This window comes from Gambusia affinis, linkage group LG11 (assembly GCF_019740435.1).
Source record: "Gambusia affinis linkage group LG11, SWU_Gaff_1.0, whole genome shotgun sequence".
In the NCBI taxonomy this organism is placed as follows: Eukaryota; Metazoa; Chordata; class Actinopteri; order Cyprinodontiformes; family Poeciliidae; genus Gambusia; species Gambusia affinis.
The window spans coordinates 9,479,442-9,497,981 of NC_057878.1; the positions used below are offsets into that span (position 1 = coordinate 9,479,442).

Genomic DNA, 18,540 nt, shown 5'->3' on the forward strand with positions numbered 1-18,540 from the left:
AGAATGCGTAAGCTCTACTAAAATCAAGGACAATGTGCATTGCAACAGCTTACGCATGATTTCAAAAATCTAACAATATGCATGAAATTTGCCAAATTGAGAACATGTTGCATTTCTCTTTGCCACCCACATGTATCCTCTGCGTAGGAGTACGTAGATGAAAATCACCACTTCCTCACCCACCTTTCCTGCTCCCCCACTCAGGGGCCTCATTCCTGCTGCCTTCCACATCTTGCGGTGAGGCTTTGGTGTGCATGTGGGTCTAGCAAACATGCGCAGGTGTACTCTTTGTTTCGAGCAAGTCCCATGTTTAAACTTAACCTTCAGCACTTCCTGAGTTTTTGAAAAAGACGCCCGACAGGTTTGCATAAAACTGTGTCAAAAAATTGTGTAATATGCAAATATTGAAGTAGTTATTGTGCAATTATGTCACAAGAGAAGATGTATATATATAAATATGTTTATAATTAATTACTAAACATTAAAAAAAGACATAAATTAAAATGAGGTTTATTCTGATTTTCATTCATCATGATGGTACTCATAAATTCTTTAGAAAAAATGTTGTCATATATCATCTGCTAAAATGGAAAAGCGATCTGCACATTGTAGATAGACAATGAAAGGAACAAAAACAAAACAGCTATGGATTCTTGTAATCTACCCAACAAATCAGGAAGTGAAACGTTCTCTAAACTAAACAGAAAATCCTCATGTTCTGCTTTAACAAGAACCAAACAGCACATCACCATCCAGCTGTAAATACAGTTAAGACACAAATAATTCAGACCGCAGGCAGATTTATTTTTTTTATTACCTTCTAATTTGACCAATTCTGAGAGGAAATAATAAAACGTTTTGGAGTGACATAACTCAAATTTCACAGAGAATTATTATTATTTTTTTTTTTTCTCTGAAGTCAGTGTTAGGTTAAATTAATTAGCTCCCCTGGTAAAAATATGTAAAGGACCTTAAAAGAAGAGGCATATTTCATTGCGGTAGCATAATCAGATGCTGAAATATGTAGAAATGTCCAATATTCAATTAGGGGACATTCATTGTGTGGATAAAAAAAAAAAAAATTCCCACTTTATAAAATTACAGTATGGTGCAAAATCACTACATCGATATACAGGGTCTCTACATCCTGAATATTGCCTGTCTTTAAGCATACAAAACCTCAAACTGTTATTATTAATTCAACAAAAACAAGCAAACGTGAAAGAGATGTGTGTTAAAAACCCGAGTCGACTGAAGCGAGCTTCTTCCACAGGGTTTAACAGTTCAAGCAGTTTTCTAGTCTGGAGTCTTCGGCTGCCAATACGACCACAGGGAAGGAGGGCATCAGTATCAACTTCTGTTTTGGTTACCCATCAATCAGATTAGGGTTTCAGACACTCTGTGATGTGCCTCATGTGCATCTTCAGTGGCGGCTGAAACACAAGAGATGAAAAAGGAAAGTTTCAAGATCTTGCAGTGGCCTAGTTAAAGTTCACACCTCAGCCTTATTCTAAAGCCTGTCTTTTAACGAAAACCCGCAAACTTCAAAGAACAGAAGGCACGTTGAAAAGAAAAGTGGCCTAAAATTTATCCACGTGACGTAAAGATGGAGTTGAAGGAGGTGGTTATTCTATGGCTATTGAGTCACTGGGTGTAGTTAGCTTTCCTTACACATTTTGATCATCTTTTTTCCCTCTTTCTTTCTTTTTGGAGGATGTTTTTTGTAAATTTATGGTAAAATTAAAACTGTGGTAGCTCCTGGTACAAATCAAAACCATATGTTTAAAAATGGACAGATTTTATTATTACAGCGACTGTTTAAACTTTTTAAAACAACATAGCATCAAAAGTGCATATGGCTGATGTATAGATGGTGACGTAAGACAGGAATAACCCAATTCTGACCTGAATGTGGTACGAGGTGACGCAGTTCAGAGGTTATTGATCTTAGTTGGAGATTTATCAGCTAACTCAACGCCACCCCAATGACACGTTTACTGTTGACTAACAAAGCTGTCAATGCTAAATAGCATAGTTTTATGAAACACTTTTACTGGCTATACTAATATTAAAAAAATTAAATGTAGACATGGTCAAATAATGCTGTATTTTTTATCTTAGGGAAGGAAATGAGTCAGTTTTGTTACGTCGGTTTGAAAAAAGGTCAACAACTTCTGTTAGATGAGACAGACGTGTTGCCTCATTTTAAAGATGGGTTTAGCTGAAATGTCATACTGGCCTTTTGCCCCCACTCCATCCACTTACTCATATGTTTAGTGCATTGGCACGAATGTTGGCAGTGGGGTTCTGAAATGAGTTGTGATGTGCAGGAGAAATAACATTTCTTCACTATGTAGGAAACAAAGAGTAAGTTTAATTTTCTGATAAATAGAGTCTCAGAGTAATTAAAATGGGGAAAGCACTGGGTTGTAGAAGTCCAAAATATTGTAGTGGTTCTAGCTAACAGTCTCATCGAGCTTTAGCAAAAAATAGAAGTTCATTTTGGGCTTTCCTGTTTAGACTCCCTGTTAGGTGGAGTCCCCAGAAACAACTGACATGATGGTAGGCTCGATAAAGATGCTGGCAGATGATTCTGCTGCAGCTAATCTATTCCCTGCTCATTATATTTTAGTACAAGCCAATTTCATCATTTCTGCCCTATCCTTTCAAGAACAAGGGTTGGTGTGGTCATAGGCGTTTGGGTTTCTGTAGTTTGGAGGAACTTTTTTTTAATATAGTGAATTATCATTAGTAATTCACTATCAGTATCTTTGTTCTTCTAAAACTATCCTTCCATTATTTTGTTTAAAAAAACCTGAATTATCTAAACAAAAGGCATCAGGATATCAACAATTCATGATGTCACGAAAAACCTTTACTGCATTTATGTTGGTTTTTTTTGTTTGTTTTTGTTGTTTTTGTTTGTTTGTTTCACTCATCATGATTTAATTTATTCAACTTTTAAAATCTATCTGAATCAGCCTGACCCTGTCTGAAAAACCAAGCCTCCTCCCACCCTAATAATTGTTTTTGTGTTTTTTGGATCTAACAACTGCAGCCAAGATTTTTGCAAGAAGTGGCAAAAGTAAGTCATTGATCATTGATTTGTTTTTGATCTGTGGTTTAATTTCCTTAGAGTGTTTCTTTTACCCACTTCCTGCCATTGGGGCAGACTCTGTTTCAGTGTTTTCTACAGATCTCATAATAAAGTGTTCATGTTGAAATTGAACTCAAAAAAATGCCGTCAGTCACTACTAACTAATTTTTTACAGGTGGAGCTGTCAGACATTTTAAATTTATTCAGATTATTGTTTTGGGATGTACGTTACAAAAAAGCTTTTTTTTTCACAACACAGTATGTTGGATAATAAATGGAACCATACGGTGAAGTAACTTTAGCCGAAGTTAACAGCAACTGTTATTTATCTTTTTTGTGGAAACGCTTCACGATAGTCAAACATTTTCTCAGGGCTGCCACCTAATTAAATACGTATTTTATCATGTGAAAAGTTGCACAGTTATAGATTTGTTGCTGTTATATTCAAAAGGTTTTTTTTCACCATAGTGACCATACTTTTGCATTTCGTCACCCTTTTGCATAAGTGTACCACCACAGCTTTACAGATATGTACACATGTATATGTCAAGTTATTTGCCATGCTAAAGCTTGTTCAGTTTCAAACAGGAAACAGCCTTTTGAGGTTTCCTAACATTTCTTCATGTTACTAATCTGTTTGACCTTGTTCAGGCTTGTGTTAGGGACAGAGCTTGGTTCTAGTTCAGCTATGACTGTGCAGGGGGCCAGAACGCGCCAGAAAGGTTGACAGTCAATCACAACGACGCACAAAACAAAACAAAACAAAAGCGCGTGCATAGATTTTCACAGAAATTTTCACCGCATGCAGGTGTAATATGAGGGATTGCTGCAAAATGAATGACTTGATGCAGTCGGGTGTCTCCTGTCGCTACATGCTCATTATGGGGACGGATTTTTGCAAAGTCAGTCACTCAGTGCAGCTGACTGTGTTTCCTTTGTCAGAGCTTTTAAGAACTGATGTAAAACTACCTGAACTTGACTGCATTGTTTCTTAAATGACGACATAGAGCACTAGTTAATTGCAAGCATCTTGCTTGTTGCAAACAGTAGTACAGATTTGTCAACCATGATGCTAATTTCCAACATGTGGCTGTGTTATGTCAGATATCTCCTTGTTATCGTTTTCTCAAATGAACTATGCTACAGGATGCGATGATGCGCCTGAGTCTGCTTCTTGTGTCATGCCGTAGACTCTCAGTTCCACAAGTTTAATTTCAAAAATAAAATTAGTGATTTTGAAAGTGAAAAACATTGCGTCTTTTTTTTCTGTGGTGATCAGAGAACATCGACACACGCCAGATTATACAGATGAAGAATTGGTGGTTAGAAGCAAGAACGTCTTGGCCGACGCAGCGGAACAACACCAGGATATGTTTGTTGGCACGTTGCACACAGTTGGGCAGCAATATTGTGATTTTTAGTTCAGAAAACTGAGACAAATGAAAATAAAAACAATTCTGCGGTGAATTGTTGAAAATGCTCACTCAAGGTGGCAATGGACTTTGTTAGAGTTTATTTAGATTTGCAAAAATGTGCTTTCAAATGAAATACATTATTTTATTTTAATCCATTATGTATAAAAACCTTGAAACTATCAACTCAATGATGGACTGGCGACGTGTCCAGGGTGTGTCTTTATACCAAACGGTGTCTGGAGACAGGCACTAGTCCACCACATAACCCTGCAAGGATAAGCAGGAGAATTTTAAAACTATTTTTGGGCAACAAAAAGGAACATTTCAAAGAACCGGCAGAAAGCACAGCTATACTGCGTGGAGGAGCGTCTTTATGAAAACTGACCAACGGATTGTTTCTTTTACAAAATAATAACTTTCTAACTGCAAACTGATTTAATGGCACACAAAGTACAAACTGTCCCATTAAACTTCCCCAGCAGTTAATTTCTTAAAAGTTAATTTTGAAGAATTACAAGCATTTTTTGACATCAGTCATGATGAAATATTTAAAAAGAGACTCACGGTGACAGAATCAGCACAAGATTGCATTTTTTAAAAGAGGAACTCACTAAATGCTGTTTCATGGGACTTAAAGAAACAACTTAAAGAAACAAACAAACCTGTCCAACAGTTACATTTATTTAATTGTTCACCATTACGAAAGCAACTGCTCTAAATTCAAACTCTGTACTTCAAATTCACGTTTAAAGTACACATGAGGGGTACGACACAAATAAAGTTCATTCTCCAATTATTATAAACTCTGATTACTAACGGTTCTTTACTGATCCTCGATAATAAAAAGGTTGGGGGCCATTGCTATATATGTCATCATTTAAGAAATAAGACAAAAAGGAAAAAGTAAGTAAGTTGCCTGAGAGTCAAGTAAGAGAATTTCTATTTGTAATGTTGTTGTCTTGTTGTTTTGCAGTGTTTGCATGTTCTCTCTGTCCTTGTCATATTTATGTCTGGGTTTTCTTCTATTAATATAAAAGCTTGTTACTGTAGTCGAATCAATGCTGAGTTCAGTGAATCACAACAGATGTCCTTCAAAACAAACAGATCAAGTTTATTAACAGCAACATACTACATATTCAAACAATGCCGTCAAGTTCAGGTAGTTTTACATCAGTTCTTAAAAGCTCTAACAAAGGAAACACAGTCAGCTGCACTGAGTGACTGACTTTGCAGAAATCCGTCCCCATAACAAGCATGTAGCGACAGGAGACACCCGACTGCATCAAGTCATTCATTTTGTAGCAGTCCCTCATATTACACCTGCATGCGGTGAACATTTCTGTGAAAATCTATGCACACGCTTTTGTTTTGTTTTGTGCGTCGTTATGATTGACTGGCAACCTTTCCAGCGCGTTCTGGCCTCCTGCACAGTCATAGCTGAACTAGAAGTCTGTCCCTAACACAAGCCTGAACAAGGTAAGACAGTCATAAGGGTGTCTATATGTCTCTCTCCTGTATTTTCACTCTCTGTAATATTCAGTCTATAATATGACATCATTTCATTGTATAGGTATGAAACAGTAGAGATATAATTTTTGCACACAATCTAAATGATCTAAAGTGAATAGATATCAACTCCACAATCCGACCAGAAAACTGCTAGGCCGAAAAAATTATCCCTTTAAATTCACAGAATGTTCTTATTTCGAGAGGTAGAGAACAGGAATAACACTGCTGCCATCCTGTGCCTTGCACATGTTACAACACAAGTGCTTGCTGTACACACTGTACAGTGGATAACGAGCTGAACCCTCCGCAGACGCAGTACCTGTCCCGAGCCAGAGGAGAGCGCGGTGTGGCTGCAACACATAATGATCTAAAATGATTGCATTTCGTTAACAAAGAAGAAAACAGGATGCCTTCTGATAATTTCTCAAATGATGTTGTTTCAACACATCCTGTGCCGCAAGTGAAATTGGGTCCCGCCAAGCCGTGGTGCAACTGGGACATGCCTACCACTGTAAACGGCCTGCGGTCCAAAGTAAAGTTAATTTTTTTCTTTATTTATTTTTTTAGTGTTTATTATTTGACTTCAGGTGAAACAGGTGTTTGAAGATGTTCATATGAGTTTTATTAAACAGTTTCGATCATTATCTCTCTCTGGTCGAGATGGGAAGTGGTAGGTGTGAATCTCCACAGTTACTAGTTTGTTTGTTTTTCGGGTTTTTTTCTTCATAAAAGGAGAAGCAGTGAGCCTCAGGAAGCAGATTAAAGAGCTATACTCGCTTGCACGTGTCCAGCTATTTATCTATATATATATATATATATATGTTGGGGGTTTTTTTTGTTTTTTTTTCAAAGTACAGTAAACCTGTGTCATACTGCGAAAGTCGTCCACTATGTGTAATAAAATATTGAAAAATGGCTGATGTGAGTTTTGTAACACAGTAGTTTTTTTCTTCTTTTTTTTTTTTTTTTTTAAAGAAGATCTTGTACCACAGATGTTTCCTGTTCTGTTGCAATCATATCTGAAAGCCACATTGAAAAAAAACAAAAAACGTCAGAAAAACCTTCCATCGGATAATCTTGGCCTTTATTTACAAGCAAGTTTTCGAATATTAAAATTTTGGGTGATAGCACAACCTGTGAGAAAGCAGACAGGTTACTTTTAGTCATGGAAGATTTTGGATATTTTCTTTTCTTTTTGTGACCATGCTGTTCTAAATTGAAGAGAGGAGAAGTCTGCAGCGCTGTACTGCTGGGTAGCAGGCTGTGGACGGCGTGGGGCCTCGAGTCCGTGCCCTAATTTATGCTGTTGCGTGTACGGGAGGGCGCTGAAATACCGTGACATCCATACCCAATGCACAACTGTAGGTTTTTGCTCAGGAGGAAATCCTTTTTGAGGTGTTTTGCCCTCTCTCAAAGTTTCCCTTACCAAATACAGGATGTGCAGAATGCAGATTATCATCAAATGGGCTTCAGATCGTCCTTTGAAGATAGATTTTTAGCTCCTTTAGTAAAATGACTTAATATTTTTTTTAAAATGCAAAGAAATATGTGTGACTATTTGTTAGTTTAACATCACTGTGTTCACAATAAAATAACAGCAGCAGCTGACATTTAGGTTTTTGGGTTATCAGTCAGCGAAGGGTGTGATCCAGCCGCCTGAGCCTCCATGACTCAGAACCACATGGCCTGGCCATGAGGAAGTCAAACTGCTTCCTCTCCCTCACCACCGGAGTTGTTTTGAACTAAAGAAGTATGTGGTCATTAAGTAGGTAAATGTTTAAGTGGAAATATTCTATGCATGTTTCAAAAAAATTCTCCAGTTTTTTTGGAGCAGAAGCATTTCTCTTTTTTTTTTTCTTTTCTCACACCTGCACAGCTTATGTGGAAGGTGTATCTATTAAACCTTTTTTTTTATTTATTTTTTTTTTAGAAAAAGGGAAAACCTTTAAGATATTCTCGTGTGACATACACATGCCATTACTCTGCACATTTTGTTTTCGAGCACATCTTAGTGGCACCCAAAAAAGGGCGGGAGTGATTTCAATTTCAAGGTGTTAAAACCACGCAAAGACACTTGTGCACAAGATATGCTGGGTGAAAAATAGCAAGGTAGGAGTGTTTCTTTACTGCTGAGCAAATGATTAAGAATACATTTGATTATTAGTCTAAATCATCAAAAAATATTCAGCCAAAAATGTCTGTTTATTAACATGACCAAAGCAACCAAAGTAATCTCTATCCTGAACTATTTAAGCAGACGTTTTAGCGTTCCTAATTACACACTTAATGTTGAAGCTGAATGAATAAGAGATGAAATGCATATGAAGTCCAACTAGTTTCCCTTTTTTTGTCTAAATGTTTTGCTATAATTAGCTTTAGATGTTCTGAGGTTTTCTTGTTTGTGTTGGTGCCGATGATGAATCACAGACCTCAAACTATTGAACGAAATCAATGCAAGTCAGAGTTGAACTAGTTTTAGAGGTGTTATCAGAGAAAAGAAAACTTTTGTTTTTATTCTGTATCTGTAAACTTATCAAAGATATTAAGCCAGACTATTGAGAAATGATCGATTGCTGAAGATGTCTTTCTGTTTAAGTTGGATCTGATATAATGTGCCCGCTTGCCCATGAAGTACGCTACATGACAAGTTTGGGTGATGGTGATGACGGTGGTAGAAGTTTGTCTTCTAACAGGTGGGTTCCCCCTTCTCCATCCATCTCTGTCATTGTGTCCTACAGCCAAGGGCGTAGGTTTGGTCTAAGTTTTGGTGGGACCTTACAACTTACTGACCAACCCCCCCAACCAACCATTTTTGACCAGTGTGGGGGGCACCACATTGGCTTAATAACCCCCAACCATAACCATAACTTGATCATACATCTTGTGTATACAATCAGATACAGTCATACTGAGCAGATCAGTTCAAGAACACGTAACTTTTTCCTTTTCAAAATTCCTATTCTAACTCACATTCAGTGCTGACCTTACTAAACACCGGACTTTACAACAAATGCGTCGCGTGATAGATATCTAACTTATGGGTCCACTCACTGTACTTACAGCCGAGGTAGCGAAATAACTTCTAATGTCTGTCGTCCTTTTCTTTTTTGGTGGCGACATGGTCTCGGAGACTCATAATAAATGTCAAACTCAGAGGAGACGCGTTCACTTTCAGCACCATGGACCAAGCTTCCGTTCCGCGTGTGGCCAGCTGGCCGCCGCCTGTTGCAGTCAATCAAAGAACGTAGATCCACGTTCTTTGAGCCAATAGCGGCATGGGTTGTCATAGTTCATAACAGAGAATTTTAAAATGAATGCTACCACTGCGTAATATATTGAAATATTAAACTAATCAGTGTAGATTTTCGTTTATTTATTTTGTTTTTGTTAAAAAAATACATATGTTTTTTTTATTTTATTAATATGGCAAAAATTGGTCGGGAATATTTTATATCCCTTGAATATTGGTCGTGACCGTCCATACCCAAACCTACGCCCATGCCTACAGCAAAGACGCTTCACCCGCTTTGCCTGCTGGTGATGGTCAGAGGTTCCGGTGACGCCGGCACATGGCAGCCTCGCCTCTGTCAGACCGCCCCAGAACAGTTGTGACTGCTATGCAGTAGCTTGCCACCATCAAGTGTTAATGTATGTGTGAACTTTAGGGACTTGATAAAGCACAGGCGAGTGCAAGAACTATGAAGCTCACTGGAAATTGTGTGCTAATAACAACCCCCCACTGTGAAGAGAGACCTGTCAACTCGAACAACATCTTTGCCAACAGTAAAGTGTCTTAAACATTTCTCTTGGTCTGGCTTTAACTAGAATGAATGGATTTGTTCACCTTCTCCGCTGCCATTGCCAAACTACAACTACAGATGAACTACAAATCCTAAAACAGTGCAGAAAATCAACGTCATCGTTCACAACTTTTCCCTTTGTTTGCTGTTCTTCCGGAGAAATTGAACTCCACTGAAGGGAAATGAGAATTGGAAGAACTTCCAAAGTGGTCCAAAAGAACCTCCTTCCTTTGTCAGGAAGCTCTTAAAGGCCAGGATAGCCTTGAAGAGCTTCCTGGCTAATTTGCACATCCAGCAGGTCACATTTTAGAGCTTTATTAATTGTCCTTCATATACTCTGCTCCAATTTATTCACAGCATCTTTGCTGTCCATTGCAGTCCTGTTACTTTCAGTACTCTTAGGTCTGTAGCCACATGCCTGGTTTCCCCTCAGTCAGAGTCAGAGTTTCCTGTTATCATTCTTGCCCTCCAATGGTGTCTCTTGTTGTTATCAAGCAGTTTCAACAGTTAATCTTTATAAGTTCTTCACACATGGCTTTTCTGGCTTCCTTGACAAGCAGAAGTTTTTGGTTAATTGGTCTCTGCAAATGTACCTCAGAGTTTGTGCATGTAATGTTGTTTGAAGTGTGCTGCCCTTGTAAGGGTCTTGTGACCTGTAGATAGGCACCATCAACCCCATGACCTTACAAGGGTAGATAAAAGGCGTATGTGGGAAGTGACAAGGCAGATGAATGTTGGAATCATCTGACTTAATCTCCCATCCATTAATTTTCTCTAACTACTTAAGAGTCACAGGGATGCACAGGGCTGCCGTCTATCTCCAGATGCCCAGGGGCTAGAAGCATCGTACACCCTGGATAGGTCAGCAGTCAATCCCAGTTGATGAAATCACTGGAATTTCATTCACTGTAGAACCATTCTAACCAGGGTTCTACATAACCATGCTTAGAACTCTTCACGGGGAAGAACCATGCTTTGAATGTCTTCTTGCTGCAGGGCATGTGGAACATCCTCATTTTATTTTGTCTTAAATAAACATTTTTGTGTGTTTAAAGGTTTTGTGTCAAGTTGGCCGTTGAGCTTTACATCATGTTATAATGTCATTCGCTCATCCAAATCCATACTATTACCTGGCGTGTTGCTTTGATTCTTTCATGGATGTTTGAGAAAACTCTTAATCTCCGTGGCAACCATTCAGGATGCACAAACACTTGGTCTCACCAAGAGTTTGACACAGTTTTGCGCAAATTTGTAATGTAAATGCAGCTTACGACTGTAGCACATTTCTGTTTCATGTACTTGGGCTCATTAACTGCACATCCCACTTAACCTACAGCTAACGGATGCTAGAGCTACCACCACTGTAATTATTCCTTTATCATTTTGGTCCTAGCTTCTGTAACCTCTTTGCATCGATTCCTTATATGATCTGAGTTTATTCCCTCTTTCAGTTCAGTTGTCTCTTATTTCAGTTTTGGATTTGTTCTTTCGCATTTAACATTTATCCTCCCGTGACAGTTTATTCCTAATGTAAATTTAGTCATCTCTTATTTTAAGTGTCAGGTTTATCATTTTAGATTTAGTGCTTACATCTGTTATTGTTCAGGTTTCCTTCCAGTTCCATCTTTGTTTTTGTCCTCTCGTTCATTTTGCCTTTTTTATTCCCTTTTCCCCCAGCTGCTAGTCATCTCCTCATTAGTCTCAACTGCAGTCAGTTACTGGTAAGTAGTTCATTTATCTCCAATCGATGAACATGTAAATGTACAGTAGATTATCGGCAGCTAAATATCTGTACTGTATTCACTTCGACGGGAATCTACTGTCAGAATAAGTTGCAGTACAAATCACGTGAATTTACAGTAAAATGCTCTCTGTGGCTGCCAGTACTTTACTATAAATTTACAGGATCATTTATTAGCGCGTAACAGAAGAGAGGGTTACACATGGTTCAAGTTTATTTTACCAAGAATGTCATATATGTTCATAAAAACAACATATAGAAGGGGAATTAATTATTTCATAGCCACTGGGAGAAAAGCTGATTTGTCTTTGATTATCCAATTCAGCTCAAGACATCAAAACAAAGGTAGTCTGCTTCTGAAGTAAGTAACGGGGACTTCCCTATTTTCTCACGTAGGCCTATATAAGAGGAACACTACATTTCAAGTTAGTATGTTATAACAGGTTGTTGTGGTAGAGTTGTAAAATAATGTTGTAAAATCAGTACATCAACTTAAAAGAACGCACTGTTCTAAAAGAAACCAGACATTACTTTTTTAAAAAAAAACCAACTAATTCGGACAGAGTCAGCATCCTGACTGAAGCCACATCCTCCTCTTAGTGAACACATGGCACGCCACACTGTACGATACCCAGACTGTCTCTTCTCCAGACGTGGATCGATGACTGACAAGTTCTTGAAGCCACGTGGAAGAGTGTAGCGTCATCGGGCTTTTTCTTCAGTCTCCTTCGGGGTTTTATCTATAAGGGAGGGGATATAGCATCACTCAAAACCCTCGCAAAAGTGAAAGAGGTGGAGAACGAGAGACAGAGCGCGAGAGAGAAAAAAAGAGAGAGAGCGAGAGAGACAGACAGACAGACATACGGAGAGAGATCCACTACAGGATATTTTGACACTATGGTTAGTGGCAGCAGATATCAATCTTGATTTCTGAATGTCAGGCTGTTTCCACACCAGCGAGTGAGATCTGCTGCGCTGTTGGGCAACTAATTGAAGCTGAACAACGTCGGACAAACATCCAGTGGCTCGATGTGAGTTCAGTGCTCCTGGACAGCAGAAGTTTCCATCTGTGAGGTAAGCCTCGTTTCCAAACTTTATGGTTCTTATGGTTAGTTACCATGTAGTGAAAGTGCCCTTCTACTCATCAAAAATCAGTTTGGCGGACTTCTTGCATTTCATTTCCAATTAGCTGCTTATGAGACTCCTAAATGAAACTGAATTAATCAGCTTTTTTAACCTCTTTGTAGGGTGTATATTTTATTATTATTATTATTATTATTATTATTATTATTATTATTATTATTATTATTATTATTATTATTATTATTATTATTAGCTTGCCATTTCATACAAAGAGAATTTGCCACTCTTTGAACCGCACCTTTCAAAGTGCTAAATCGGGCACATTATTCTAGCATCGTCCGAGGAACAATGCCACTGCGTTTGCTGCTATTTATGGGGCAGGAAGCGTGTTTATTCACCAAACTGTAAAGCAAAAGCGAATATCCTGGAGCCGATTGTTATTCTGGCTCAAACAATGCAACTTTCCAACGTCCAAATTATGTGCCACCACGCCGCGGGGAAGTTAGCTTCCTCACGCCCAAGGCTGTATCACTTAACACCTCGTTGTTTTGCCGGGGGGCAACAATGTGGCAGCTGCATGCGGAATCATTGTAGCAGTATTTTTTCGTTTTTACTTCCTTTGAGTCACTGTTTGCTGTTAAAAACAAAAAACAAAACAAAAAAAAATCATCGGCAACCTGGTTGGAACCAGGACATGCTGAGTAAGTCAGTTGTGTTAATAAATGCATTAGATTAATGTGTGAAAGGCTGTGATCATATCCAGTCTGATACTCGCTGTTTTAGTCTCATTTATTGCCACACTGTTAAAGATATATTAGATAATAATGCTTGCAAACCTCTTCCTTCTCTTTCTACACAATTCAGAACGGAGCTGTGCTTCCTTCTGTAAAATGAAATACTCTTCTGAGCTTTAAACAATTATGAAAAGATTTTAGTCCGTTTTTTAAAAATGTAGTTTTATCTTCAACTTGTAAATGTTTAATGACTATTCTTGGTAAAACGGTTTAAAAAAAAATAATTTAGGGTTGCTTTGTTCAAAAAGAGCCACAAGATGGCACAATTTTCTAATAAAACAACTCTGAATTTCCACCTAAATGTGATTTTTTTAATAAAATGTTGGTTCCCATACATTAAGCTTGGTAGTTTTAAACTACTGCTTTATCTGTTTCATTTAGTGTAACTCGTTGGGTACAATTTAAATCAAAATCCTAATTCATGTCTAAGAGTTAATGAAAATCATTCTCTTGTTACCAAAATAAGTCTCATTGTATTGCTTTTAGTTTTAGAAAAGGAAATTAGCACGCATGACAGCAGCAAGTGTCATGTGTACATTTGTAGAAAATGTCATTTTCCAGTTGTTTGTCAGTAAAGAAAAAATGAAAAAAAATGAAAAAACCTGTGGCTTCTTGACTTCCTTTCTGAGAACAAAGGTGTTAAATTTGCATGTATTCTAATGGAGGTCTTAAGGGCATGAGTTTAATTCTTTCCTGTATGCTCAGTAATGCTCTCTGATTTGCTTTCCTGTAGCATGAAGGAAATGAAAAATAAAAACAAAACTTATTCGGACTTCTTAAAAATTTGACTTTGACAAGTTCTTTGCTTCCTTTTTGCAGTAACCGGTTCCTGTAGCTTGCAGATGGGTTCTGCATCTGCACCTGCAAGCATGGCCGTCGTAACCAACAGCACATGTGACACCCTGTATGACCACAGGAAATACGCCCGGGTCCTCATACCTATTTTCTACTGTGTTGTTTTCACTGTTGGGTTGCTTGGCAACGCCCTTGCCCTCCACGTTATCCGGATAAACCTGAAGAAAATGAACTCCACCACATTGTACTCGCTCAACCTAGTCATCTCTGACATCCTCTTCACTCTCTCTTTGCCTCTGAGGATCGTATACTATGCTCAGGGTTTCCACTGGTCTCTAGGTGAGGCGCTCTGTAAGATAACAGGCTTTTTGTTCTACATCAACACCTACGCAGGGGTCAATTTCATGACTTGCCTCAGTGTGGACCGCTTCATCGCCGTGGTCTTGCCTCTTCGCTTCGCCAAATTCAGGAAAGTCAGTAACGTCCGCTACATCTGTATTGGCGTGTGGATGTTGGTTCTGGCGCAGACCCTCCCCCTACTAGGAATGGACATGACAAACAGGGAGCCACAAAACTTCACCACCTGCATGGAATACCCCAACTTTGAAAAGGTGGATTATATTGAAACCATCCTGATTGGTGCAGTCATTTTGGGCTTTTTCATCCCTGTGGTCACCATACTGGTCTGCTACTCCATCCTAAGCTCCAAGCTGCATCTCACAGCCAAGAACAACCACCTGACAGAAAAATACGGCCGCAGTCGCAAGGCCATCGGCGTGATCTGCTGCGTGTCTGTGGTGTTCGTTGTCTGCTACAGCCCCTACCACATTGACATCTTTCAGTACATGATTCGCAAGCTGGTATCCAACCCCGATTGTGCGGACCTCACGGCCTTTCAAGTGTCGCTGCACATCACGGTCTGTCTGATGAACTTCAACTCCTGCTTGGATCCGTTCATTTACTTCTTCGCCTGCAAGGGATACAAAAGAAAACTTCTGAAGCTGCTGAAGAGGCAGGTCAGCATTTCCTTTTCCAGTGCAGTCAGGACGTCGCCCGAAGGTTCCTCAAAGGACTTCATCGACGGGCACAAGATGCAACACAACAGCGAGAGGCTCTTGGAAAGGAAATCGCATGAGAATGACCAAAGTGGGGAACCGAGGCAAAATGACAGCACATACAGAATCTCTTTCCACATGAACAGTACCTAAAATATACCCCTGATGGACAACGGGAGGCTTTTGAACCAATGTGAGACACATTCTTTAGTACATTTTTCAAGAACAATTACTGCCTGTTAATTTAAAACAGAATATAGTGAGTATGAAATATACTGTATCTATACTGTGTTTTCCTATGAAATTAGGGATTAATTTGACAATATCAAATTAATCCTGACACTGAGTATTTCTCATAGCAACCCAAAATCACAGTAGACCTTAACCCCCGCAGGGATTATTTGAATAATAATATGCAATGTTAATAATAAACTTTGTTTAGAAAGGGACAATGTGCAGCTCCAACATAAATGTCACCATTTGATGCGCTGTACCAGATCATACAATAAGCTAATTCACATCTGCAGTCTCTATTTTAATACATGGCAATGCATAAAAATATGAAGTATTGGGGAAGAAAATTGTAATTATGATTTTTGTGACTGATGCGCTTAAACAGTGTTTTTCTTTCTGTTCCTGATGGCCATTACTCAACAAGTGGATAGAGCTTAGTTCATCAGCCAACCTTTGGACAGATTTTACATTTTATTTGAACCAAATATTATTTTTATAAGAATTCCTCTGACAAATTCTGAGATGGTTCCTATGAGCAGCAACATGTTGTTCCTTCAAGCATTTTTATTTTTTTGGGTTGTAGGGTTTTTTTTCCAGACTTTGTAACAATTTGATGGGCTGGATTAATAAAACTGAATGATTTCACAGAGGAATGTTCTCCAAGATGCTTAGAACTCCTGAAAAACCAAGAAAGAGATATTTGTTATTTAAGTTAAATGTTCTGTTTTATCCGTTTTATCTTTTTGTACAAAAATAAAAATGTTGTGTGTAGTAATCTGTGTAGATAATATTTCCAGGATATGTTAGTGTTATATGTGATTATTACTGAAATAAAGGGAAGTTATATTAAAGTGCAAATGTCTGTTTCCCCTTTTTAGCAATGGTAACAGAAAAGTAAATTAAAGGATTAATACCTGCTCTTTCTGTGTGTCTAACACTACTAAGCTACAAAAAAAAAAAAAAAACTGGATGTTGAAATCTGCCTCCATTTTTATTTTTGGTGTACCTCATGGATCGGTTGTCAGATCTCGGTGTTTGAGACATATTATAGCAAATAATTTGATTCTGTTGCTTTTTTCCAGTTATTTGCATCTCTGGTTTTTGCAGAACAGTCAGAGCATGTTGCCGTGACTTAATAGTTTGTTTGCAGCGAAAGAAGCACATGGTTGTGGTTTGAAAAAGGCCAGATATGAAAACTGTACCGACGTGCAAACACCAGTGTCATGACAACAAAATGTGTCATACCGTCACCCTCACCCTCACCCTCACCTGCGCTCAAATATAAAAACACATCTATTTTCTGTGGTTTTGCTGGTGGCTAAATGGTAACTGGTGCCAATGTAGAAGTAAATTAATTCATTTTCTTAGAAAACTGCAAAACAAAGGATTTTTGTGAGGAGAGGGACCAGCTATGGTTATGTAAATTTCTAAAATAATAGAAATAATTTAAAAAAAATGCAAACCTCAAACTAAAATTATAGTCAAAAAGTGGGAAGCTAAGGACCATAGTTCACCAATTCACACCTCTAAAGTTTCAATCAAAGCTGAAGCAAACGCTAGACCAGAGAAATGGTGCAAAGAAAAAGCAAAGTTAAAAATAATCACAAATCAATGTTAGCCAATGAAAAGCTTCAACAAAACCTGCAGACAAAAATGTCCTTGACTATAGAATGCCCAGTATCTAGCTCTTTCCTCTTTGGCCTGCTGCAATATGAGAGGTGTAAAAAAAATGAACAAATTGTCACTTCCTCTTTTTTGTCAGGAACAAAGACGTTTTCTCATATATCAATGTCCTGCATGTGAAAAATAATGCCAAACTGAGGTACTGATATTACAAGGGGAACCATTTTACTTTAAAAAAATTACTTAAGGTATGTAAGGTTGTGTGTGTGTGTGTAGGGGTGTGTGTGCGTGCGTGTGCGGGAGCATGTTAGGTTTTATGTGTGAACGATGAACGTACTTGGAAAATAAAGCCTGATTCTGATATGTTTTATTTCAACATTATGTTAAACCATTTACTTAAAAAGTACATAAAACATAATTAAATGTCACACTATATTTGTACAGAAGCTTTTAGTAATAATCTTTATAACAAAGGTAAAAATCACTTGTTGGTTGCCTTTCGAGCTTTTTCACATTTTGCTATAACCACAGACTTTCATGTCTTGGATTAGATTATGTTAGAATTGACATTTCTTATGACAGATGAATGGCCAGATTATAATTTTTTTTTTACATGAATAAAAGTCTGAAGTGTGTGTGAGCATGTAAGTTTAAAATATCTGAATCGACACTCTTTGGTGGTTGTAGAAACCAGCTTTTGCTGCCCGTCCAGGTGCGGATCATTTGTGGTATTACACATCTCACCCAGTTTCACACATGGTTATTATTTTTACCTAAGTTCCTTGCTGCTAATTCTCAGATGCATTCAGACTTTGACTGGGACAATTGTTTTGCCTGCCCTGCGTTCAGATCCATCTTCGTATTAGCGCTGACCAGCTTCACGCCTTCTGCTAAAGCGTCCTCACAGGTTATTATTGCCATCATCATGTTTCACCGTGTGGATAGAGTGTTTAGAGTAATGTGAAGCATTTTTTTTTCTTACCACATATTAAGTTACTCAGACTAGTTCTCTGATTATTGTTCTTCTTTTGCAGCCTTTCAGTTTAAGTGGAAGTTCGTGTTTTGATAGCGTCTTTTTTATGACATACCCTTTCCATTTTTCATCATTACACTCGACAGTGTTCAGAGAAATGTTCAAACCTTGGGATATTGTTTTTAACACCTCCACACTTTTAGAGCTAACCTTGCCGTAACGGTTTACGGTCCTTGTGTTCTCTAATGTAATCATGTATCCCATGGGGGGGTTTGTTGTATTTTGCTATTTGCTTGTGTTTGTTTTCTGATCATCATTATCAAAAGTCTTGCTCAAGTACTCTTCCGTAACTGCTCACCTTTCCCCTGATCAGCTTGTCACTTGGTTTCAGTGTCGCTCTTTGCCGCTCCTCTGCGTTTAT

At 38.2% G+C, this 18,540-nt stretch overlaps 1 protein-coding gene across 3 annotated transcripts; it reads left to right on the plus strand.

The window, feature by feature from the left end:
- The first annotated feature begins 6,335 nt into the window (after window positions 1-6,335).
- gpr183a (G protein-coupled receptor 183a) lies at window positions 6,336-15,614 on the plus strand. Of its 3 annotated transcripts, none has more exons than XM_044132278.1 (4): window positions 6,336-6,553; window positions 11,499-11,542; window positions 12,504-12,636; window positions 14,259-15,614. In XM_044132278.1, the coding sequence occupies exon 4, from the start codon at window positions 14,282-14,284 to the stop codon at window positions 15,440-15,442; it is 1,161 nt and encodes a 386-aa protein (XP_043988213.1). In that variant the 5' UTR covers window positions 6,336-6,553; window positions 11,499-11,542; window positions 12,504-12,636; window positions 14,259-14,281; the 3' UTR covers window positions 15,443-15,614. The 3 variants fall into 3 exon arrangements, with proteins under 3 accessions (XP_043988213.1, XP_043988214.1, XP_043988216.1); XM_044132279.1 differs by lacking the exon at window positions 6,336-6,553 and adding an exon at window positions 8,654-8,714; XM_044132281.1 differs by lacking the exons at window positions 6,336-6,553; window positions 11,499-11,542 and having other exon boundaries at window positions 11,614-12,636.
- The last annotated feature ends 2,926 nt before the right edge of the window (window positions 15,615-18,540 follow it).

Excerpts from the sequence above, each read along its gene's own strand:
- gpr183a (XM_044132278.1), top strand. The coding sequence starts at position 14,282 with ATGGGTTCTGCATCTGCACCTGCAAGCATGGCCGTCGTAACCAACAGC.